The sequence below is a fragment of the Neoarius graeffei genome, chromosome 17, assembly GCF_027579695.1.
Source record: "Neoarius graeffei isolate fNeoGra1 chromosome 17, fNeoGra1.pri, whole genome shotgun sequence".
Classification (NCBI taxonomy): Eukaryota; Metazoa; Chordata; class Actinopteri; order Siluriformes; family Ariidae; genus Neoarius; species Neoarius graeffei.
Genome location: NC_083585.1, coordinates 50,447,105 through 50,473,607, shown reverse-complemented (window position 1 = coordinate 50,473,607; position 26,503 = coordinate 50,447,105). Strand labels below are relative to the sequence as shown.

Genomic DNA, 26,503 nt, shown 5'->3' with positions numbered 1-26,503 from the left:
TAGTAACGAGGACCTTGACAGAAATGTAGTGGAGTGAAAAGTACGATATTTGCCTTTCAAATGTAATGAAGTTGAAGTTAAAGTCATAAGGTTAAAAAAAAAAAAACCTCAAGTACAGATACTCAAAAAGTGTACTTAGGTACAATACTCAAGTAAATGTACTGTCCACTTCTGTGTGTGGAAACAAGCTCCCACTCACTAGTCCTGTACTTACATATTATATGCATATAGTACCCACCAAGTTATCCTCAAATACATTTAATTTACATACTTATGCAGGTGTTGTGACAGTGCACAGGCAATAAAAGGAAAGCATTCACTTATCTAGTTAGTGAAATAATGACAAAGAGATTGTTTTCTTTAAATAATGGCAGTTTTATAGGTAATATAATACACAGCATTAGAGAAAGAAAACATAAAAATATCTAAACATCTTTTTGGCAAATAATATTAATGACCAACAATATTATAAATATCTTGCATACATTTCCTGTCCAAAGTTTGAAAACACCTTGCGTTTTTACATTTCGGAGTTCTTTTTTTTTTTTTTTTTTTAATTCTCAGTGACTCTTGACGACTCCGCACACACCTCAAAGATGTGTAAGAGATATCTGAAGAGGAAGAAGGGAGGAGGCAATGCTGTCTGCAATGGACTGGCCTGGCAAATCCTGAATTTTCCAATCAAGCCGTTTTAAGAAAAGCTGGAACAAGATAGAAAGGCATCCAAGCAGGTCCACAAGTCTCTGGGACATCCTGTAAAGAGACATAGCAGGGTATCTCAGAGGAAAAGCTGTGAAAGCTGATGAAAAACAGGCACTATAGCTTCTAAGGGAGTTTTTGGTGGAATGTAGAGTTTGTTATTAGTTAATGCCACAAGTAGTGGGGACCATTTATTAATCTTTTAGTGAAGTTTTAGTAAAGTGTACAAATTTTTTTTTTTTTGTAGTTTTCAAAAATTAAGCCCTCATCCCAGTGTAATGGATATTCAAGAATGATGAAAATGTGCTTTAGGAACAATTTACAAAATTTAAATTTGTTCGTATCTAATCTGATAAATTAGGCCCATTGTTATGATACCACGAGTTGGCCTAGTGGTTAGCGTGTCTGCCTGTTGATCGGGAGATCGAGAGTTCTACTCACGGTCGGGTCATACCAAAGACCATCATAAAAATGGTACCTACCACCATCTGGCAAGGCACGCTGCAATACAGATGCGAGTGGGGAGTCAAACTCTCGCGGTTATCAGAGGACTACCCCCCCACTGTAACCCTAGCTATATAATAGGCGAGAGGCCGAGGGTTACAGAAATGGACATCGGCGCTGCCCAATGAGCCTGTGAAACAAAGGACTTTTTTATGATACTGCAGAATGAATCAGGTTAGCCTTTAGTACACCAGGTTATTGCAAGTTTGAGTAGTACGGTAGGTGTACTCAAAGTTTAGATTTCACTCATTCTTCCTCTCACATATGTATTCTAAATCAATATTAGTAACATGGTCAATCTATTACATTATAGGCATTTAGCGGATGCTCTTATCCAGAGCAAAGTACAACATACCCAGAGCGGTTGGGGTGCCTTGCTCAAGGGCACGTCAGCCATTCCTACTGGTCCAGGGAATTGAACCAGCAACCTTTTGGTCCCAAAGCTGCTTCTCTAAGCATTAGGCCATGGCTTCCCCTTCTACCTCTTGTCTTTAACATTAGAACAACATCTCTCCCCATTTACCTGTCCACATCTCTGTCTCAACAAAAGAGTCCATTCGCTATAACTCTTCTTTTGAAGCTTTTCTGAGCTGCTCTGTCCTGGAGCCATGCACATCATCAATAAGCCACTTGTGAAAAACTGCAACTGGGTCAATGTTCCAATGTTTGTGGAAAGAAATAGGAGTCTGATGGGCTAGAAAGGCTCTGGCATAATCCTCTGGCCGTGCCTAGGTAACAGAAGAAAACAGCACAAAGACATACTCAGAGTAAATCCAGGATCCAGTCAGAGCATGCACTGCAGTACTCACTCAATCAGAGCATGACATTTCAAGCAACTGAACATTCACCTGGAATAACCAACCCTGTTTGAGTGCAAATTCATTGTTCCTAATAAATCTTGGACAAGCACCTTCATGCAAAACCTGACACTGGTGGAGTTTAGGAGAGTAATGTATTACACGATGGCAAATCCAAACACAGAACAAATGAATGTTTTCAGACCATTTGTTTATTTATTTGTGAAGTAGGGGAGAGTGGGGAGACTTGGGACGGGGAAACTTGGGATAGTTAATTAATTTCAACCAATTAGGTTTTAGATTACATCAGAAGTTAGATGTTGCCTCTTCCTTAGAGTGCCCTACTTCCTTTGGAGCCATGAAGCTGGACACTGCAGTAAGGTTTGTGCAGTTCAATATTTTATCAACTTTCAAAACTTGTATTTTCCACTTCACCTCCACCTCCATTCTATGGTGTAATGTATGCTGGTGAACTGGGGATTTGTTAGGAATTAAAGTCTGTAGCCTAGAGATACCATGTGTAGTGTTGTTATTTATTAAACTTAAATTCTGGGGGAAAAAAAAAATCAAGGATTAAAAAAAGTCCAGATGCAGCGCGTTGGAGAGCGACAGTTCATCATGTTCCAGGATCTTTTTTTTTTGTGGTTTACAAATATGAAATTGTTTAAAAACGTTTGTTAAAAATGTGGCTGTATCCCTGCAGGAGGATTAAACTTATTTCATTCCTTCTTAAGAATGGAACTGTTTTTTTCTCATCAGGTTTTGGGTAAACTGACATTTTTCTATCGCTGTACCAGCATTGTGTGTTCATACAGTTCATATGGTACAAGATTTGATAATAAATGAAGATTAAATGTGTAGGATTAAGCTAGGTATTTTATTTTTGTTCCATGTCTCCCTTCAATGTCTCATGTCTCCCTGCAAAAAAAAAAAAAATGACCGAAAAAGTGAAGTCTGAAGGCCAGTTTCGGTGCCAGGCTGAGAAACTAACGTTGTGGTAAGAGGGTATAGTAAATCTTCTCGAATGCAGTATGAATGTGACGCTACCTGCAAAGAATTTCACACGATCCACAAAAGCTGAAAACTTGTCCCAAGTCTCCCTGCTCTCCCCTACTGCATACTGTACCTGACACAGACGTTTACATAAATCTGTCATTTGCATAAATAATTATAGATAGATAGATAGATAGATAGATAGATAGATAGATAGATAGATAGATAGATAGATAGATAGATAGATAGATAGAAATAAATACATAGATAAATAGATAAATAAATAAATAAATATGTCATTGAGTTTATACACATTATCTGATCTTCTGGAAATACAATCTGACACACAGATGCGGAGGCAGCATTATCCCACCACACTGTCAGCTTTGATTAGTGAACCTTAAGTGGACGGGAGGATGTGTACCAGACCTTAGATCTGCTTTTCTTGATTTTACTCTGATGATGATCTCATAAGAAACTTCGTGTCCATTGCCCCTTTCACATATGAAATCCGTTATTGTATAAGGTAAAAACAACACGGAAAAGATAAATTTTCATTCCCACTCAGTCTTCCATAATGGAAAACTAACACACACAGTCCTGTGCACAGTCCTGTCTTCGGCACATATAAAGAAATGCTGTAGACCAAAAATGGCTTAAAAATAATTAAATGATTCATCTCATCTCATTCATCTCATTATCTCTAGCCGCTTTATCCTTCTACAGGGTCGCAGGCAAGCTGGAGCCTATCCCAGCTGACTACGGGCGAAAGGCGGGGTACACCCTGGACAAGTCGCCAGGTCATCACAGGGCTGACACATAGACACAGACAACCATTCACACTCACATTCACACCTACGGTCAATTTAGAGTCACCAGTTAACCTAACCTGCATGTCTTTGGACTGTGGGGGAAACCGGAGCACCCGGAGGAAACCCACGTGGACACGGGGAGAACATGCAAACTCCACACAGAAAGGCCCTCGCCGGCCCCGGGGCTCGAACCCAGGACCTTCTTGCTGTGAGGCGACAGCGCTAACCACTACACCACCGTGCCGCCCTGAAATGATTCAAAATAAAAAAAAAAACAGCACCACCACTGTAAACAGCAGTAAGCCATAATAAATGAAACAAAGTCAATATTTGGTGTGAGACGACCCTTTACTTTAAAAAAAAAATAGTAGTCTCAGGTACAATGAGTGCAGTTTTATAAGGAAATGAGCTGTACGGTAGGTTTTACTGAGCATCTTACAGAACCAGCAAAGTTCTTCTGGACACTTTGTCACATCTGCTTCTTAATATTGCACCAAAACCCAGTAGCCTTCATTATGTTTTCTTTTTTCATCCAAAAAGTGCTCTCTTATGTAATTTGCCACTCAAATATATTAAAAAAAAAAAAAAAAAATTCTGTAACATTTCATTTTATGCTGGAAAACTAATGTTTGGAACTCTAAAATGTTTTTGTACTGATTCGATAATGTAGAAGTCATAAAATAGAAGTCTTTTACAAAGTTTGTAAGAAAAAAAATACGGTGCTGAGGACTTTTGCACAGTACTGTATATTATATTCCCACCTGACTGTATTTAATGGAATGCTATGGAGCACGAACCATGCGAGACCAGATACAACGTGTAATTCATGATATGTACAGTATATGTAATTCTTGTAAGATACAGATATCGTTTTGTCCCGTGACAAAATTCATGGTGAGCCAGAACCAGGAGGTTGATGGAGGAGGCGAACCAGAGCAACTGTGGATCCTTGCGGGCCGGATCCTGCTCGATCACAGGCGCCAATAGGAAAGGTAAGCAGAAACCTGTTTATTCGAATTGTGTATTCGTGTGAAAAGGCGGGATCTGGTCAGCAGGGTGATGGCTGGCCGCCAGAACGACCTCCAAACAATTAGTTACAATTATTTGTAATGGTATTTACAATTTGGAACATTTGACTTGGTGGCAGGAAGGTTTTTGTTGCAGATCTGCTGGATATTTAACGCTTATTGCTTAATGCTTGTTGTCTAATGTGTTTGTGTTTGTAAAAAACAGTACTGTATGTGTAAAGGGGTTCATTTATTCCTGAACTACCCTTGTTCATTTAACTCACAGGTAAACATAGTGGTACAGGGTTAGTTATTAATAAACAGTATATACACAGAAAATATAACAAAACTAGACTCATGACAAAATAGTATATGGGTCATTCTAGAATTTCGGGTACATTTCGCGTCTCTGAGATAAACCTTTTGTTATTTTCCACAAAAGAGATCTCTATTGAATCAGTTTTGAACAATAATGCAAATTATGACAAACTTTCACCAATAGCGATGCTTGATGTACATTTTAGACCAAATTTATCCAGAAAACATTAACTAAATAAATGACTTCCACCCCTCCCCCCACATTATTGGCTGTCTTTGCCTCCTGAGTCTTACATTCACCCTGAATAAACATGAAGTGATTCAGCCTAGCAATCTGTTTTTTGGGGGGCTTATTCAATTAACTGTTATAAAATCAATTGCATACAAAAGTCTATTTTCTGTATTATGTGAAATTTCAGTCATAAAAATATATATATTTTATCCATCCCAATGTTTTTGTCAACTCTGTTATAAAACTGTATAAAATCCACAAAGACTTTTAAGAATACACATGACACCTGCACCGAGAGACGTCACTTCCTCTGGCGGAAAACTTCAGAAAGGCAGTGAGGTATGTGATGTTTCTTTTCTCATTAATTTGAAGAAAATGTTGAGGATTTTACACCAACAGTAGATTAATTATTCGTCAAATCTGTTATTGTGATATTGGAGTGAATCTCTCACTCTTTTTTTTTTAAACAATAATATGATTAAAATCCCCAAAATTCTGTTTTTATCCATGCCATGTGGCAGCTAGTTTGAGGTTAGCATGTGGATTTAAGGCACAAAATGGTGGAAAATGTCAACTCCGTTATCATTAGTCTTGGTTTGACGATAACAGAGTTGACGATGACTAACAGAATCAACATTTGAAATGTACTTGCAGTTATAGAATGGGCCGTATATAATATCCCCCCTCCCAAAAAAAAAAAATCTGTTAAAGAAAAACTAATTAATGTCCCATAAATTATTCCAAATTCACTTTACAAGCAACCACATATTACAAAAACCTGGCAAAGTATAACAGCGTGATGAACATCCATGTCATTTTATTCTTTCACACAAACTTTTTCAAGAAATCCTGGAAAGTTCGGAAGTGTCCCGCGAAGGCAAGATGTGTGTAGGAAGTGCTGTTTACCTGGTGAAACAGTGGGCTGTGTGTGACAGGAAGTCGCATAGAGTTGAAACACATCCCCAATACCATGTCATCAGGAGCATCGTTACTGTAGCATTTACAGCCGCTGGCCAAAAGCCTGAGTACAGCCTCCCTACTGAACACCATCCTATATAACATAGGGTCAAAGAGTGAGAGAGTAAGATTCAGCACGTGATCATTCTGTTCAAAAATATACAAGCATATACAACAGTTCAGTTTATATTTATAGCGTTTAACAGATGGTCTTATCCACAATGACTTAATGAAGTGCTTTGTAGTCTCCATCAAAAACTAAATGAACCCTCCATCACTCTTCAACTCTCCATCAAAACTGAAGTGAACTGAACCTTCTTCAGTAGCTTTCAAATGACACCAATCTACAATGCCCAAGAAAGAGGCCACTAAATTCAAGCATCCATCCACCCATCCATTATCCATAGCCACTTATCCTGTACAGCAGGGGTCTTCAATCCTATCCACAAAGGGCCAGTGTGGCTGCAGGCTTTCATTCCAACCAAGCAGGAGCTACACCTGATTTCACTTGTTTAATCATTTCACCCTCGTCTCCAGTCAACAATCAAGTGAGCCTCCAATTTGGCTGTAATGAAAGCCTGCAGCTACACCGGCCCTTTGCGGATAGGATTGAAGACCCCTGCTGTACAGGGTCACGGGCAAGCTGGATCCTATCCCAGCTGACTGTGGGTGAGAGGTGGGGTACACCCTGGACAAGTTGCCAGATCATCGCAGGGCTGACAGAGAGAGACAAATAACCATTCACACTCACATTCACACCTACGGTCAATTTAGAGCCACCAATTAACCTAACCTGCATATCTTTGGACTGTGGGGGAAACCGGAGCACCTGGAGGAAACCCACACAGACATGGGGAGAACATGCAAACTCCACACAGAAAGGCCCCCGTCAGCCACTGGGCTCGAACCCAGAACCTTCTTGCTGTGAGGCGACAGTGCTAACCACTACACCACTGTGCTAGAGAACATGCAAACTCCACACAGAAAGGCCCCTGTCAGCCACTGGGCTTGAACCCAGAACCTTCTTGCTGTGAGGCAACAGTGCTAACCACTGCATCACCGTGCTGCCCTTTGGAATCATAAACTTGTATAGTAACCCTCCCTGAATCATAAACTTGTATAGTAACCCCCCCCCCCCCCCCCCCCCGAATTATAAACTTGTATAGTTAATCATTCAGAAATTAAAGTCTTTTTAGTCATAATTTTTCTTCATTAAGATTTTATTCAAAACATTCTGAGAATCTAATTAAACTGAACCATGAACCCAGTAACACGAATTGAAACAAATCTTGACTGGAGTGTATCATTATACCCCTAATGAATAATATAAAGCCAAAGCCTGGGTACAGAAAAGGGAGCACAGAAAGAAAACCCATAGGTTTAAGGTTGTTTTAGTTCAATTAGTGATCATTTAACTGTTTGGTGAAGAGCATGAAATGTAACCAAATATTAATACTGCATTCTGATTGAACTGAATGATACTAATATGGAAACTATGTTGGGCACATCTTTAGTTGAAACTAAATTTGAACTCAACTGATGTAGCTGTGGAGAAAAAAAATACAGGTCATACTGGCATGTCAGCATCTGGGTTTTCCCATGTTTCCGATGACATAGTGGGTTAATAATCCAAAACCAAAAACCACTTCTTCTGGTTTAGGCCTCACCCACTGTGGGTTTAAATTTGAATACAGATACAAATTACATGACATTACATGGCATTTAGCAGACACTCTTATCCAGAGCGATGTACAACAAGTGCAAAAGTCAGGTATAAGAAGTGCTGAACTTCTAGACTAGAAGTTCTAGTGCCAACTGAGCAAGTAACAGAATAACACTTAGTGAAGTATTCTGTTGAAGTACCAATACTTAGCAAACAGCCAAGGAAAACAAAACAATTCAACCATACAATCAAGCTGAAAAAGTACAAGTAAAGAGAGAAAAGTAAAACTCCAATGGCTAACCCCAGGCTAGACAGCACACAGTCTGGGTTGATCAAGATCGATAAGCAGTTATACAGTGGGCAGGGAAGAAGGGGAGAGGTGCAGCCTGAAGAAGTGAGTCTTCAGGTGGTCAGGGAGTCAGCAGTTCTGACTTCAACAGGAAGGTCATTCCACCAACAGGGAGCCTAGACAGACCGCAGTCTTGAGTAGGCTAGGCAGGAGCGGAGAGGAGGAGGGGCCAGGCGACCAGTAATATCAAAGCATAGGGATCTAGCTGCCGTGTAAGGGCAGATCAGTCTCTGGAGATATGCTGGCCCTAACCCCTTGACCCAGAGGAGAACATTTGGAGCATTAAACGTACAGCTAGAAATAGTGGAATTGTGTTCCAGCCCTAGTGAAGATGGTGTACACCATCTGTAGCAAAGCAAGAGAACAGTCACCTTATCCTGCCTTGAACCCAGGTCTACAGGATGCCAAACCTGCACCCTGACTACAACACCAAAGAGCCAGGTTGTTGGTATGGCAGTCAGAGCACATATTCAACTGTTGTGATGGGCACTCCATCACACTGCCCTCCCTTTCAGGAGGCACACCCGTGCACTTCACACACACAGGCGTCCCCCAGCCGTACTTCTCCCATACCAGGGTGCCCCACAAACTCGTACTTCACCCATTTCTGGGGTTCCTCGCACAGGAGCCACCTATCCTGGGGGTCCCTTGTACAGTTCACACACAGGGTACACCTCTGATGGCCTCCTAGCAAGCCATCCCACTTCTAACACCATCTGTAGTGAAGCAAGAGAACAGTCACCTTATCCTGCCTTGAACCCAGGTCTACAGGATACCAAACCTGCACCCTGACCACAACACCAAAGAGCCAGGCTCATTGGTATGGCAGTCAGAGCACATACTCAACTATAGTGATGGGCACTCTGTCACACTTAGCTTTTTGATTTTTTTGCAAAAAGCCAGGGAATGTTCATTTTAACACCTGGGTGCCAATACAGAGAAGAATCTTGATGCGGGTCTTCCTTGCATCTCGAGGGATCATGGGTCAAGGTGATCCATTTTCAGCTTTGCCGAACCTTGAGACCGAACAAGTACCCATCAATTGGCTTGTTTGGAGAGAAATGGCTAGATTTTGTGGAGGAGAAACTGACATGACTGACTCACTTTAGCAATGTGAGGAGAGGAGGACAATTATTTGTTCAGAAAAGAGCCCACATTTGAATGTGCTACCAGATGGTATGAGCTGAGAACACAGGTGTTCAGTGGATTAGCTGCAGGAGTTAGATAGCACACAGGGGAAGGCCTGACAGGAGTGAGTTGCAAGTAGTCCAGCCTTAAATAACAAGGGACTGAACAAACATCTGTGTTATCTCCATGGACAGATAAGGCCAGGTGTTTCTTCTGCACAGTTGAATCAGGTTAGCCACATTCTCCAGCCATGCTCCTCAGTTGTAAATCTGAACAAAGGTCTTGCTCACATCTCTTCCCTGATACCCTTTCTATACTTTTGAGAATTAAGAAACAACACTGAGGTACAGACACTTCTCACTCAAATGACACCAATAAGGTTGCATCTTTTTGTATCTTTTGTAGTTAGTACATACTTGGGCTTGGACCACCATTGTCCATTGTTTGTACTTTGAGGAACTGAAACATACTTTTTTTTTTCCCTGTCAAGCCATAGTGGCTGAAATATGATATTACCGTCTGGCGTCAAGTGCAAAAGCTTGTATCCCCCATGAATACTGGGGAGCAGGATGAACGGAAGCCTATATTACAATTTATCTTCAAATAATTGAAGTCAAAAATGAAATGTGGGACACTCCTGAACCAAGATAACATTCCAATACAGAGCAAAATCGACAGGGGGAAAAAAGTCTGAAAACAATTTGCCATGATCCTCTTAGTGTCTGGACCTGATCTGATGATGGTAATGTGTGACTGTCAGTTATAACAGATATCCAAAGAATAGCAGGAAAAGACTGATCAAGGAATCTGTTCAATGCATCTGAAAGAAAGAGGTTGTAGGTAGGAATAAAGGGCAAAGGTGCATCTCATCTCATTATCTCTAGCCGCTTTATCCTGTTCTACAGGGTCGCAGGCAAGCTGCAGCCTATCCCAGCTGACTATGGGCAAAAGGTGGGATACACCTTGGACAAGTCACCAGGTCATTACAGGGCTGACACATAGACACAGACAACCATTCACACTCACTTTAGAGTCACCAGTTAACCTAACCTGCATGTCTTTGGACTGTGGGGGAAACTGGAGCACCTGGAGGAAACCCACGTGGACACGGGGAGAACATGCAAACTCCACACAGAAAGGCCCTCGTCGGCCACGGGACTCGAACCCGGACCTTCTTGCTGTGAGGCGACAGCGCTAACCACTACACCACCGTGCCGCCTGCAAAGGTACATATATTCTGACAAATATCAAGCAATGATTATACCAAAGAGCTCCCAGATATCGTAATCGACAACTCTAAAATTAAGTCACTAGAGAGCCTGAAATTGCTTGGAGTAGCCATCGACAGCAACCTGCTCTTTATAGAGCATAGATCAGAAACCTGTAAGAAAGCTAGCTGACAAATAGGGGTTACTGATGAGACTTTGAAAACTTATTCCAATCAAGGCCAAACCAAACATCTACAAGGCGGCCATCCTACCATGTGTGTCATATTGTGGTCTTGTCTGGCACTTTTTTCGACCGTCAGACAGGAGAAAACTGGAGCGTGTAAATGAACGAGGACTAAGAGAGGTGTTCTGTGACTGGAGTCAGCCAGAGCTGTTGGAACGGGCTGGAATGACCAGTCTGTTTCACAGAAGGTTACAAGACATTGCGATAATGATGTATAAAGTAAAGAACGGCATGCTGCCTGCTAATATAACAGACCTGTTTGGAAGATCACCATGTACTTACAATCTCAGAAATTTAGACTTTTTCTTCAACAGATTCAACACTGTGCATTATGGGAAACATTCACTTCGATACTTTGGACCATAATTGTGGTCAAAACTAGATAGTAATGATAGAAAAGCAAATTCTGTTTCTTCCTTTAAAGGAGAACTGAAGTCATTTTTAAATTTGCTTTATTTCTTAATTCACGTGCTATTCAATTACGTTTTCGGTTTTAGTAACCTTATATCGTGACTCGTATTGGCAACTAATTGCAGTTAAATATTATACTTATCAACCTATTCAGTTTTTAGCCATGTTGAACTTAGTTCGTTTGGTCCACGGCAGGCGTCACTTGTCCTCGCGATCTTCACGAGACTTGTGCGAGACTTTGAAACGTGAAGTGTCAGCCAGGTATCGGTGCCGCCATTTTGAAAACTGTTTTCCAAACGAAATATTGCACAAAAACGAGTTTAAATGACGATTACTGCCTACTTTTTTCAAATGTTCCTCATTGCTATCGAAACAAACAAAACTTCCGGCTTGATTACGTCAGCATTTGAAGAAGGGTGCGTGCGTCTTTTGACAACGTTGGCAGATGCTGGTCACTTTGATTTCCGCTGTACGTTTTACTTCTGTCCCATGATGTCTCGCACAGGTCTCAAAGAATCTCGTTTACGGCCATTGCTTTGACATACGGACTGATATATTACAGAGCATATTTCAAAGACTTATAACTTGCTATAGCAGTGAAAAAATAGCTATCAGAAATGCATTCCTATATTTAATAAAATGAGAGAAACAGAATTTTGATAATAAAAAAATTTGCCTTCGGTTCTCCTTTAAGTCACACATAAGAAAGAAAGATTTCACACCTACAGCACAAGGCAGCTGTGCCGCATGCTCTGCATGTCAAAGTTAAGACACTACTACCTTTTTTTCTTTCTTTGGTTGAGAATAAAGGTAGGATCTTCTTTCTAAGTTTTATAGTATACACTTAAGATTGATCGTTTATATTCAAGATTATAGACAGAAGTATATATTTCAGGTTTTATTCATATTTATTTATAGCTAGTGTCCCCAATTAGTAGGCTACTTGCGGCCAGCTAAAAGTTTGACACTTTAATAAAGTTGTTGGTTGATTGATTGATTCTGAATGGTAGATGTAAACTTTTTAATAAGTTTTTGACTATTAATACAGAAGGCTGACAAATAAAAGGGGGAAAACAGTGGCTCTGTTATGCTGTAAGAGGCATTTATTAATTTTGCTGTTGGGTTTAGTGGGCTCTGTATGTCCCCTTCGAGGGAAGAATCACTGCAAGTCAGTATTGTAGTTTTTACTTCTGATCACATTTGTCCAATAATAAAACCTTTTTATTCTGATGGAAATGCTCTTTTCCAGATGACTCTGCCCCATCCATAGGGAACAACAGCTCGCTGATTGTTTTCTTGAAAATGGTGGGTGTAATTCATGTGCTATAACTTTCACAGTCACCAAATCTCAACCCAACTGAACACTGATGGGAGGTTTTGGAGCAACATGTTAGACAGCACTCTCCACTATAATCATCAAAACACCTGAGGGAATAGCTTTTCAAAGAATGGTGTTCATCAGTCCAGAAATGAGAAAAGAGACTTCTGGAATTAATATCAAGGAGTGCTGTAGCACTTCTGATTGCTTGTGGCCCAACAACATACTAACATAGTTTATGATGTTTTATTTTCCCCCCACATTATTACATTCAAATCTCAGTAATTCAAAAACAAGTAGCTTTTAAATAACGTCGCCTTCAACTGATTGTGTTATGTCTTTGGAAAATTCAGGAACAAACAGCCCCATTTCTTGATTAAATTATGTGACAAATTGAAATAACGTTCATGAAATAATCTGTAGTGAGTGGGTGTGTGTGATTTATTTAACATTAAACTTTGAAAACCCCTGATTAGTCAGGCTCAGGGATTTGTTCTCTTGGAGTACAGATGAGCTCTGAAGATCAGATTAGGTATGTGGGGCGCCATGCTAGGTACACACGTCCTTATACAAGGCTGCACACAGTGAGAAATTGAACTGAAATCTAATCTGTCAGGAAGAACAGACTCAGATAAATACCACAACCAAAAGGATCCAAAAAATGTTCAGACGATGTGAAAGGATTTCAATTCCAGAAGTCTCATTTCTGGAGTGATGAACACCATTCTAAAAGATATTCCCTTAGTTCAGAGGATGTGAAAGGAGGTAATTATAAAGACATAGGCAGGGAAGTTATTTCACCTCATCAGTTCTTCACTATTATTGTATAAAGACTCAAAATCATATAAACGTTTATGCTTAAGTTAAAAAAGGCAAAAAATAGAAAGATGGGTTGTAAGGTTCTATAAGGTTCAGAGCAATGACCTATGACATTCCATCATGTCCCATCTCATCCTATAGCATTCCATCATATCCCATCCCATCCCATGGCATCCCACCATGTCCCATCCTATCCTATCCTACCCTCATCTCATCTCATTATCCCTAGCCGCTTTATCCTGTTCTACAGGGTCGCAGGCAAGCTGGAGCCTATCCCAGCTGACTATGGGCGAGAGGCGGGGTACACCCTGGACAAGTCGCCAGGTCATCACAGGGCTGACACATAGACACAGACAACCATTCACACTCACGGTCAATTTAGAGTCACCAGTTAACCTAACCTGCATGTCTTTGGACTGTGGGGGAAACCGGAGCGCCCGGAGGAAACCCACGCGGACATGGGGAGAACATGCAAACTCCACACAGAAAGGCCCTCGCCGGCCACGGGGCTCGAACCCGGACCTTCTTGCTGTGAGGCGACAGTGCTAACCACTACACCACCGCCTATCCTACCCTATCCCATCATATTCCATCCCATCCCAACCCATGGCATCCCATCATATCCCATCCCAACCCATGGCATCCAACCAAATCCCATCCTATCCTACCCTATCCCATCATATCCCATCCCAATACATGGCAGCCAATCATATCCCATCTTATCCTACCCTATTCCATCATAACCTATCCCATCATGTGGCACCTATCCTATCCCATCCCATCCCAACCTATGGCATCTCATCCGATCCTATCTTATTCAAACCCATCATATCCCATTCCACCCAATCCCGCCCTATCCTATTTTATCCCATCCCAAGCCCAGCAGAGTCTTGACTTCCTACGGAGGCTGAGAAAAATCCATCTCCCATCACCCATCCTCACTATATTCTACAGAGGGTCTATTGAGAGCATTCTGAGCAGCTGCATCATGGTCTGGTTTGGGAATTGCACCGTCTCAGATCACAAGACCCTACAGTGGATAGTGAGGACAGCTGAGAAAATCATTGGAGTCTCTCTTCGCTCCATCACGGACATTTACACCATACGCTGCATCCGGAAAGCTACCAGCATTGTGGCCGACCCCACACACCCCTCATACAATCTCTTCACCCTCCTGCCGTCTGGAAAAAGGTACCGAAGCATTCAGGCCTTCACAGCCAGACTCTGTAACAGTTTCTTCCCACATGCCATCAGACTCCTCAACTCTGAGGGACTGGACTGATTCTCATGGACTGTTGAACACACCACTCACACTCTAATCTTTGCACAGTGGACAATAATGCACTATTGCATTACAAGGTTACAATGTCTCTCTCTCACACACACACACACACACACACACACACAAGGTTCAGATTTATTTATTCCCTTTTCATACACCACCTCAGTATGCGCACTCAACTCTGCACCTTATGTTGTTTTGATCATTTTGATTATTCCATTTATGATGGCTTAAACAAATGGCGAAAGAATGCTGTTAAAAAAATTACAACAAATAGTTATCGACCAACCATTTTTTAGTGACAACATTCTTTAGCCATTTGTTTAAACCATAGTAAGTGGAATAATCATTTCGATTATTCCATTTACTATGGCTTAAACAAATGGCTCAAGAATGTTGTCACAAAAAAAAAAGTTTGTCTATAACATTTCCCTCAAGAACGTTTCCTGGAAGCCTTTTCCAGAATAACAAAGATCAACATTTCAGCTCACATGCCTTTGTTGAACATGAACTTATTCTGAGTTGCACACACTTCTCATGTGTGGGTGCTCAGAAGTATTATAATACCTAGACTATAAACCACAAATAAATGTCAAAATGATTGGCAGATCATGGGGTCTGTGCTGTGTGTGTGTTTAACCCGGGCTGTAAAAAACATGGCTTGTAACTCTCATTAGCGAGTCACTTTAAGCTGAACTGACAGTAAGGTATAGTAGTGCAGTGTAACCAGTTAGAGAACAGACACGGACATATACATACATAAATACATATGTATGTACATAAATAAATGGGTGTATAAAGCAAATAAAGGAAATGACTAACTGAAGTTTGAATACCATACAAAATAATAAGTTCAACTTATATAGCGCCTTTCTCACACCCAAGGTCGCTTTACAATTGGAAAAAAAAAAAGTCCACCATAAGAGGGTCAGGATGTAATTCCAGTGGCATAGCTACCCAAAGTCCCACCAGGCATACGAAGGTATATCCCACACCGCTTGCTCAGCCGCTGTGACGCCACCGGGCAACATCGCTTGGGACACCACGCCATGGATCCACAAAGCGAGCATAGAAGCACCACAGCAGAGAGCACTGGCATGTCCCAAACTGCCTGCACAGTCACCATGATGCCACCGGGCAACATCGCTCGAAGCACCACGCCAAGCACAGAAGCACTGGACAACCCCAATATTAAAAAGAGCAACAAGCTCACTGCAGTCCACAGCAAGGAGCACAGGTATCACCCACGGTGGACCAAGGCCTGAAGGGAACCAACACCCAAAACTGGGTCCGGAGCTACACCACAACCGGCGGACAAAACATTCAAACAATGAACAAACATCAAATCATACAATTACAAAAAGAAAAACAAAAGGGGGGGGGAAATAAAAATAAAAAGCTCCGGTGAGAAGCGGCAGCCAAAACACGCACAGCGTCCTCTCAACCAGAAACAGGAAAAAAAAAAAAAAAAGTCCAAAAGTTTCTGATGTATTAAAGTGAATCTTATCCAGAGCTCTATTTGAGTGGCAAAGTTTTAACTAGCAAAAACATTGACTGGCTTCTGAATTGGCAAAAAAACAACAACAAGTAGCCAAACATAGATAAAAGCATGCCAAAGGTATGTGGACACCTGAACATCACATGAATATATCACAGCTTTCCAGAAACTGTTCCCACAATGTTAGGAGCACACAACTGTTGAGAATGTCTTTGTATGCGGTAGGATTACAATTTCCTTTCACTGGAACTAAGAGGCCCAAACCTGTTCCAGCATGACTGTGCCCCGATGGACAAAGCGTGCTCCATGAAGACATGGCTTGCCAAAGCCGATACGGAACACCTCACAGTGAACACCTTTGGGATGAACCGGAATGCTGACTGCACACCAAACCGTCCTGCTCAACATCAGGTCCTGACGTGATACTTTTGTGCCTGAATGAGCACAAATTCCCACAATACAAAACCATTTTCTTGGTTTTGATCCTGTAACATTACTTTTCCAGTGACGGAGTAAGTAAAAAGAAGACGACAGTTTGTGTATAGGAACTGATCCACTACAGTAATTAAAAACCTACAAGAGCGCTTCATGGTAGATTTATCTAACATAGTGAAATGTATGGGGATACAATGCAGGTGTACCTAATAAACTGGCAAGAACACAGACAATTTCAAATTTTATTGACTGGCACCCAGTTATCCTTCAATATCCCCCTTGAATCACTCTGCAGTTTTTCTCAACCAGTTATTGAGAGGCTGAACGTGAAGCCGACTTCTTTACTCTTGATCTTGACATTCTAAATAACGGCTGTCACTATCAAACTCAAATACCTTCTTTTTTGCTCCAGGGCTGCATCTAAATCCACATACTTTCATACCATCATTACGCAAAAAGCAGTACATAGGGTCTCCAAATATTCAGTCAGCATTTAATAGCAGTCAAATGGTACCTGGATGATCTACGACATCCATAGAATGCAAACATACCACACTATACTACACGACATTATCAGATTATGAAGATGGAGCCTCTGAATAATGGAAGAAGAATTCTCCTGGGGAAAATAGAAAAAAGATGGCTGTCTGAAGCAAAGCTGCTTGTTGCAGTGATGCAGAAGTGTATCAGGAATCATTTAAACATTTTTGTCGTTGCAGAAATATATATATATGGTTTCCAGTTATTTAGCACAAAAGTCTTTTAGCACAAATCTAAAGTCTCTTAGCACTATAAGTGTGATAATAATTCTTGAAAAATAAAAAAAGATATATGTTCTTACCACTAAATACAACCCCGATTCCAAAAAAGTTGGGACAAAGTACAAATTGTAAATAAAAACGGAATGCAATGATGTGGAAGTTTCAAAATTCCATATTTTATTCAGAATAGAACATAGATGACATATCAAATGTTTAAACTGAGAAAATGTATCATTTAAAGAGAAAAATTAGGTGATTTTAAATTTCATGACAACAACACATCTCAAAAAAAGTTGGGACAAGGCCATGTTTACCACTGTGAGACATCCCCTTTTCTCTTTACAACAGTCTGTAAACGTCTGGGGACTGAGGAGACAAGTTGCTCAAGTTTAGGGATAGGAATGTTAACCCATTCTTGTCTAATGTAGGATTCTAGCTGCTCAACTGTCTTAGGTCTTTTTTGTCGTATCTTCCGTTTTATGATGCGCCAAATGTTTTCTATGGGTGAAAGATCTGGACTGCAGGCTGGCCAGTTCAGTACCCGGACCCTTCTTCTATGCAGCCATGATGCTGTAATTGATGCAGTATGTGGTTTGGCATTGTCATGTTGGAAAATGCAAGGTCTTCCCTGAAAGAGACGTCGTCTGGATGGGAACATATGTTGCTCTAGAACCTGGATATACCTTCAGCATTGATGGTGCCTTTCCAGATGTGTAAGCTGCCCATGCCACACGCACTAATGCAACCCCATACCATCAGAGATGCAGGCTTCTGAACTGAGCGCTGATAACAACTTGGGTCGTCCTTCTCCTCTTTAGTCCGAATGACACGGCGTCCCTGATTTCCATAAAGAACTTCAAATTTTGATTCGTCTGACCACAGAACAGTTTTCCACTTTGCCACAGTCCATTTTAAATGAGCCTTGGCCCAGAGAAGACGTTTGCGCTTCTGGATCATGTTTAGATACGGCTTCTTCTTTGAACTATAGAGTTTTAGCTGGCAACAGCGGATGGCACGGTGAATTGTGTTCACAGCACGGGCGATTGCTCTAAGACAACGAGGGAGGCTCAGCCTCCTCTAAAAATGACGAACATCGTGTAGGATGAATTGCGCTAGGCTTATGTTATAGCCGACCTTATAACATTGCTATTTCAGATCCAGAATCATAGAAATATATGTGCTCAACCCACCTACAGTGCGAAATCATTCCGTTATAACTTTCCCCAGTTCGCCTAATGTGTGCGTGATTTTTTCCCCCTCGTGACAGCGCGATGCAGCCCAGCCTCAGTGCACTTCAATGGCATTTGGGAGCTATGCGCTTTTCAATATCAAAATACAAGACGATTATTGGACAAATACTGCGAAAACGCCCGCCCACCGGACTCCCAGCCTCAGTGGACTTCAATGGCATTTGGGAGCTATACGCTTTCAATATCAAAATGCAAGACGGTTATTGGACAAATACTGCGAAAACGCCCGCCCACTGGACTCCCAGCCTCACAGTGGGAGGGACATGGCAGTTTCCGCGAGGAGACTGGTGATTGGTGAAAGCGGCCGGATATTTTCTTTGATTGACAGCTCGTTTCAAATATAGACAGGCAGCGGTGAATTTCAGTTCAGTCCCATGCGGATTCGCAAGTGCTGTGGTGTATTGTAAGAGATCAGCTTACATTTCGATTTCATTCATTACATATGGTTTCTACCAGCTTTTTTAGTTTGTATATATTTTCATTGTGAATAAAGTGTAAATATAGTGTTGTCAAGTTTGCTATCTTAGTTCCAGAAATGTCATTTATTTGAGTGACTGAACTTGAACTTGAGGGGGCTAGTCAGCTAGCAAGAAAGCTGCGCACAGATGCCAAGCATTGCTGATTTAATTTTGGCGAAGCCATTTGCCAGTCTTCCTTTCGAGGAAAAAATTAAAATTAAACAGCAGGGTAGGCCAACGCCTCAAATTGACTTGGTGAAAAAGGTAGGGAATAATACTCGTTCCTTTCAGCTCTCCTGGTACAAGAAAGTGAATTGGCTAACAGCAAGTGACCCACATCAACAACAGTAAATAGGCTACTTTAGTAATATGTCATGGATGGACCAAAAATATAGAATCTATTTAAAATGTTTATGCTGAGTATATTATATTGGAATATATATATTTTTCTGGATATGAATTAAACACAGCTACAATTTGGAAAACATTTTTAAACAAAAACACAGCCGAGAACATTTCACACTACAGACCTGGATTAAAAGTGAAGGGTTATCAAAATTGTCAATAAAACATTTCTCAGTCAAAATAAGTAAAATATAGGGAAAGTGTCATTGAATGAAATGTGTGGCACCCAGCTCTATGTTTGGCTCCCCAAGGTCAGTGCTTGTGCCTATTCCAGAACACTCTGCTGTTACTGCTGAGGTTCCTGACAAAGAGCTGCTTTCAATAATGATCAATTTTTAAACAACATGCCACAATTTTAAAATATAAAATGTTAAAATATACCCCCCCAACACCACCATCATGTATATTGGACAGTAGGCTAATGGGCCAAAAGAACCTGTTATTTCACAGTTTGTGACCCTGCCAACAATCAGCCAGATCAGAGGCAAGAGTATGGGCAAAATTGATGTTTTTTCTTTTTTCTTTTAAAATCTGGAAATATTGTAACCGACCAGCCTCCCCTGTTTGAAAGACTACCAGCCGCCACTGGTTCACAGATAATGTTCTCTGGAAATATTCCTGAGCCCATTTTGTGATTTCCAATACAGAAGCATGCCTGTATGTGATGCAGTGCCGTCTAAGGGCCCGAAGACCACGGGCACCCAGTATGGTTTTCCGGCCTTGACCCTTACGCACAGAGATTCTTCCAGATTCTCTGAATCGTTTGATGATATTATGCACTGCAGATGATGATATGTTCAAACTCTTTGCAATTTTACACTGTCGAACTCCTTTCTGATATTGCTCCACTATTTGTCGGCGCAGAATTAGGGGGATTGGTGATCCTCTTCCCATCTTTACTTCTGAGAGCCGCTGCCACTCCAAAATGCTCTTTTTATACCCAGTCATGTTAATGACCTTTTGCCAATTGACCTAATGAGTTGCAATTTGGTCCTCCAGCTGTTCCTTTTTTGTACCTTTAACTTTTCCAGCCTCTTATTGCCCCGTCCCAACTTTTTTGAGATGTGTTGCGGTCATGAAATTTCAAATGAGCCAATATTTGGCATGAAATTTCAAAATGTCTCACTTTCGACATTTGATATGTTGTCTATGTTCTATTGTGAATACAATATCAGTTTTTGAGATTTGTAAATTATTGCAATCCATTTTTATTTACAATTTGTACTTTGTCCCAACTTTTTTGGAATCGGGGTTGTACTTTTATTCCATATTTTGTTGCTTTTTTTAATTTTTTTTTTCAAGTTTTTATTTCGTCCTCTGTTGGTTCAGCAACACATGCCGCCATTTTGTTTCTCTCTACTCACAGTATTGCTGGGTTTCAGTCACGTGACTTTTCATAGTGGTTTGGTTTTACCGGAAGTGAAATAGCTGGTCGTCTAAATGGCTGCCGTAGTGGAAACAACTAGTGATAACTTACCAGAGTATGCTCATAATCTAGAAGCCGCTGCTCACTTTAGATATATTCAGAAGATTGCTCTGTGCAATGGAATCGACCCCTACAGTCTGGGAAAGAAGGATTTGTCATACGATCTTGAAAACTACCCTTCAGTCGAGTTCCTTGACGTCTTGAACGATCTGGTGTTGCAGACGTCCTTCTAAACTGCAAAACAGATGAAAGTGTGGAAGAGTATGGAGGCTTACAACGTTTTTGTATGTGGCTGGGTAAAGGACCTCAGTATCAAGTTGCTACCAAATGAACCCTGTATTGTTTTTGCCCATGTGAGTATGTTTTTTTTTTTTCAGCTTTTTATTCGCGTCTTTACAACGAAGCGCTGCAAGTTGAAGTGTAAACAAACCACAGTTGGCTTGATTCTCACTTGTGTTGGCTCTCATTTCTCAGGTAAATCATTCACAAAGATCATCAGAAACCCCTTTAAAGACCTGGATCTTAGTTAAACAAGCCAGAGAAGTGATCACGACGCATTGTAACTGTACGGCTGGGTAAGAATTCTGTCGCGACCTTCAGGGATATGGACTTTATTATTCGTGGTTGTTTTGATCGCATGCACTTGCTGAAAGACTCATTGAAAAGACTGCTAAGACACCCTGTTAAAGAAAGCGAGACACACTGTTTTCAATATGGCGGCCATCAAGTGAGGCGTAAACAAGAAACAGCTGGGGACTTGAGCGCTGCGTGACTTAAAAAAGTACTGTAAAATAATGACACGTAGCAAGAAAAGTAGTTGGAAAACACTAAGGACATAGCTAAGAGGGAAATACAAACCTTTCACCACATGATCACTGCAAACTCGAGCATGCTTCGACTCGGCTCCCTTCGATTTCAGTGAGAGGTTCAAAAGCCACCTTTCTCAACACCTTTTTGTGAAATCTTGTGTTCATTCACCCTTTTGTTTATTAGTTCACGGGGAACCCTGACGAAACTTTAATCAGTTTCATGGTTTGATCGATTCGAACAACCTAAAACAACGCAAGCGTAAGGCATTTTTCATGCGAGCAGTGAACCTTCTCTGTACAAACACTTTGTCAACTGAGCTTTGATAGACCACCAGCTAAAGTTTTGAATAACTAATGAGGCGGATGTGATGTCACACGAAACCCAGTAATATGAGCTGATATCCTAGTAGTAGAGTAGCCAATCAGAGCGTGTGTGATAACCGGATACTGTATATATGTACAGTGTGTATGTGTGCGCTTGCACACAGGGTGTGTGTGATGCATCAGTGCGTTAGTATTGTGGTAGAAGTGCTTGTAGGTAGTGCATGTTGCATGCTGTATGTTGCGTGCTGCTCCTGCTTACTTCTGTCTGCTTACAGCTAGTGCCGCCAGCTAGCCTCCTTCGGGGGGTGAAAGGAGATGAGTGCCTAAGTCTCCTCCTGCTGGTACGGGTACACAGCCTCTCCGCCACCAAGACTCCTGCAGTGCCTCCTCGTGGCCACACACGGTTACTGAGACCTCGTGGACTCATGCTAAAATGTAGGGGATCTCAGAGCAGCAGTGGGCCCCAGAGGCACGACGTGCAGGCCCACTGGTTTGTGGACACGCCCTGGCGTCTGCCAACCACTGCCCCACCTATGGGTTAAATAGTACCCCACTGCCTTGTGGGCATCCTCTGGAATGGAATAAGGCTAAGGGAGCAAACCCTGACAGAAAACCCGGCTTGGACTCCGTTAGGCAGCTCAGTGTGCGAAGCACTGTCCTGGCAACTCCTGCAGCCAAACTGACACCAAATGTATTGGTTCACCATTCCTTTGGATCATGCCAGCGAGGCAGAGAGGGGATCCCTGTTGCCTGGGCAACACAGGGTTTCCATAAATCTTGCCCAGGCTTCTTGTGCCCTGGAGAGGAAACTCCAGCTTCACTTTGCAGTGAAGGCACAACACAGGAGGTCAGCAGCTACTGGTTTTAAGCCCTTTCTCGTTTGGCGTAGAGATGGGTGCCAGGGGCTGCCTCTGACAGTGGGAGAGATAATTCACCTCACTGGACAGCTACTGCCCGCCTCAAGCTGGGCAGCCCCCAGCGAAGTAGGTGCTGTCCCGCCACAGCCTACCTGCTTCATTGGGTGCATGAAGCTAAGGGATTCATCCTGACAAGTGGGCTGTAAAACTGTGCACCAAACAAAACAATTAAAAAGACTCCAGCATTACGTCTGAGATGCTGGAACATCAGGACCATGATGCACGGACTAACTGACAACCTGCTAGACATAAGTGATGCCCGCAAGACTGTAGTCATCAACAACAAACTCCTGAAGCATCAAATAGACATCTCAACCCTTCAGGAAACCTGACTCCTCTCATCAGGCTCATTGAGAGAAAGAGACTACACCTTTTTCTGGCAGGGGAAGCCCCCTGGTGAACCCAGGGAATATGGAGTTGGCTTTGCAGTCAAGAACATTCTGCTGGGAGCAATAGTACCACCCACAGGTGGCTCAGAGAGAATCTTAACCCTCTGCCTGAACACAACCAGGGGACCTGTCCACTTGGTGACTATGTATGCACCAACACTCAGCTCCTCCCAAGAAATAAAGGACAAGTTCTATGATGAGCTTGAGGCAGCTATCAAAAATATCCCGAAGAAGGAACAGCTGTACCTGCTTGGTGACTTCAATGCTAGAGTTGGCGCAGACCATGGCTCCTGGCCATCTTGCTTGGGTTACCACGGCATTGGGAAAAAGAATGAGAATGGGCAGCATCTCCTCGAGCTCTGCACATACTACAGTCTTTGCATTACCAACTCCTACTTTCAGTCTATACCCCGGCACAAAGTCTCTTGGAGACACCCACGATCTGGTCACTGGCACCAGCTGGACCTGATCATAACACGACGCGCTGACCTCAGAAGCGTCCTCCAAACCCGTAGTTTTCACAGTGCTGACTGTGACTCAGACCACTCCCTTTGCTGTAGAGTTAAACTGGCGATGAAAAACATCTACAGAGCCAAACCAAAAGGACCTTCTCGTGTTGACAGCAGCAAAACAGCTGTTCCAAGCAAAGCTGCTGCCTTCCTCTGTGCTCTAGAGGAATCCCTCCCCCACCTACCCAAACGCTGCTCTGCCCAGCAGTACTGGGATGGCTTAAAGGACACCATCCACAGCATGGCCCTGATGGTCTTTGGCAAAAGGTTGAGAAGGTCCAATGACTGGTTCGAAGCCAATGCATCTGTTTTGGCACTGATCCTGGAAGAAAAGCGTATTGCTCATACCAACTATAAACGCACACTGACTGATAAGACCCTGCATGCCCTCAGGACAGCTAGGAGGAACTCCAGCAAACCTCATGATGCTGCACCAACAGCTATTAGCTACAGCTTTGCAGCAACATCCAATCAGCTGCTGATTCCGGTAACATCAAAGGCATGTACGACGGCATCAAAAAGGCACTTGGACCCTCACGTTATGCAGTTGCTCCTCTGAAATCAGCCTCGGAAGAAATCATCACTGACTGCTCTAAACAACTGGACCGCTGGGTAGAGCACTACTCTGAGCTCTATGCCAGTGATAACACTTTCTCTGATGCTGCCCTCTGTCATGCAGAGCGTCAACCTGTAATGGAAGAGCTTGATATGGAGCCAACAACTGAGGAACTAAGCAAAGCAATCGACAGCCTAACCTGCAGTAAAGCACCAGGCAGTGATGGGATAACAGCTGAAGTCATAAAATGTGGGAAGTCTCCTCTACTCGACAAACTCCACAAACTCTTCTGTCTGTGCTAGAGTGAAGGTGCTGTACTACAGGACATGCGGGATGCCACCATCGTCACCCTATTATCAACTGAGGGAGTCTACCTCCACACAAGAACAGATGGTAACTTATTCAACCCTGCCCGTCTGAAAGCCAAAACAAAGGTTAGGCCACTCGTCATCCAGGACATGCTGTTTGCTAATGATGCAGCAGTGGTAGCACACTCCCAGGAGCACTTGCAAACTCTCATGGACCGGTTCACCCAAGCCTGTAAGGACTTCAGCCTGACCATCAGCCTGACTAAAACGAAGACAATGGGACAAGGCACTGTAAAACCTCCCTTTATCACCATCAAAAACTACACTCTGGAAGCCGTGAACACCTTCACCTACCTCAGGTCCACCATTACCGACAACCTGTCACTCGATGCTGAACTCAGCGGCCACATCAGAAAAGCTGCCTCTACCTTTGGGAAACTCACAGAGAGAGTATGGGACAATGGAAAACTCACTGTCCATACACGAGTGCAGGTGTACAAAGCCTGTGTCATCAGCACACTCCTGTATGGTAGTGAAACCTGGACACCATACTCATACCAAGAGCAGCGGCTAAACAGCTTTCACCTTTGCTGCCTGAGGCGTATACTGGGTATCATCTGGAGAGATATGATCACCAACACAGCAGTCCTGGAGAGAGTGCAGCTTCCCAGCATGTACTCTCTTCTGAGGCAGCAACGTCACCGCTGACTGGGCCATGTCCAGCAGATGGACGATGGACGAATCCCGAAGGACATCCTCTATGCGGAACTGTCATCTGGCAAGAGACAAACTGGTCGCCCCCAGCTTCGCTACAAGGACGTCTGTAAGTAAGACCTCAAATGCTTCAACATCAGCCCTGTCATTTGGGAAAATGCAGCTCAGGACCGCCTTCAGTGGCAACAGGCACTCCGCAGCAGGCTGCTAGAATATGAAACCACCCTGGCTCGTCACCAGGAAGCAAAGAGGACAAGGAGGAAGCAACAACAGGACACCACCAACATCAACGGAACAGATCTACGCATGTGACATCTGCGGCCGAGTCTGCCTTTCACGGATTGGTCTTCTCAGCCACAGCAGACGCTGCGCAAAAACCTAACTCCAGGCACAAGAAATCCATGGTCTTCTGAGACTGCGATGCCGATGATATACTGTATGTACTGGGTCACTGAACAGGTAAGATGGCGATGGAGTACATCGGAATTGTGTCCTTCCTATTTGCTCGCATACTCTCAGAACATTCTCGAGTTATGGTCAGGTAGTAGGTACTTAACTATAGTTAGTACACAACGTGAATTCATACAGCTGGCACGGTGGTGCAGTGGTTAGCACTATCACCTCACAACAAGAAGGCTCCGGGTTCGAAGCTCATGGCCAACTGTGTGGAGTTTGCATGTTCTCCCTATGTCTGCATGGGTTTCCTCCGGGTGCTCCAGTTTCCTCCCACAGTTCAAAAGACATACAGATTAGGTAAAATACCGAGCCACTGTTGTTGCACAAACCAGCGCATACTTGGTGCTGGTCCCAAGCCTGGCTAGACTGGGGAGGGTTGCATCAGAAAGGGCATCCGGTGTAAAAACCTCTGCCAAATCAAATACGCGGAACAGATCCACTGTGGCGACCCCTAACAGAAGCAGCCGAAAGAAGAAGAGGAATACATAGCAGCCCGTGTATCTTTCCTTTTTCCTTCACAGAGCCCAAAATTCCTTTACTTGCATTG

At 42.6% G+C, this 26,503-nt stretch overlaps 1 protein-coding gene across 1 annotated transcript in view; it reads right to left on the bottom strand.

The window, feature by feature from the left end:
• Nucleotides 1–421: 421 nt before the first annotated feature.
• Nucleotides 422–26,503, bottom strand: part of b3glcta (beta 3-glucosyltransferase a) — a 456,351-nt gene continuing 430,269 nt past the window's right edge. Inside the window, exons 15-17 of the mRNA XM_060943556.1 lie at nucleotides 6,269–6,413; nucleotides 1,727–1,931; nucleotides 422–753 (exon numbers count right to left, since the gene is read on the bottom strand). Of these exons, the coding sequence (XP_060799539.1) occupies nucleotides 1,764–1,931; nucleotides 6,269–6,413 (313 nt within the window). The 3' untranslated portion in view covers nucleotides 422–753; nucleotides 1,727–1,763. The remainder of the gene's footprint in view (nucleotides 754–1,726; nucleotides 1,932–6,268; nucleotides 6,414–26,503) is intronic.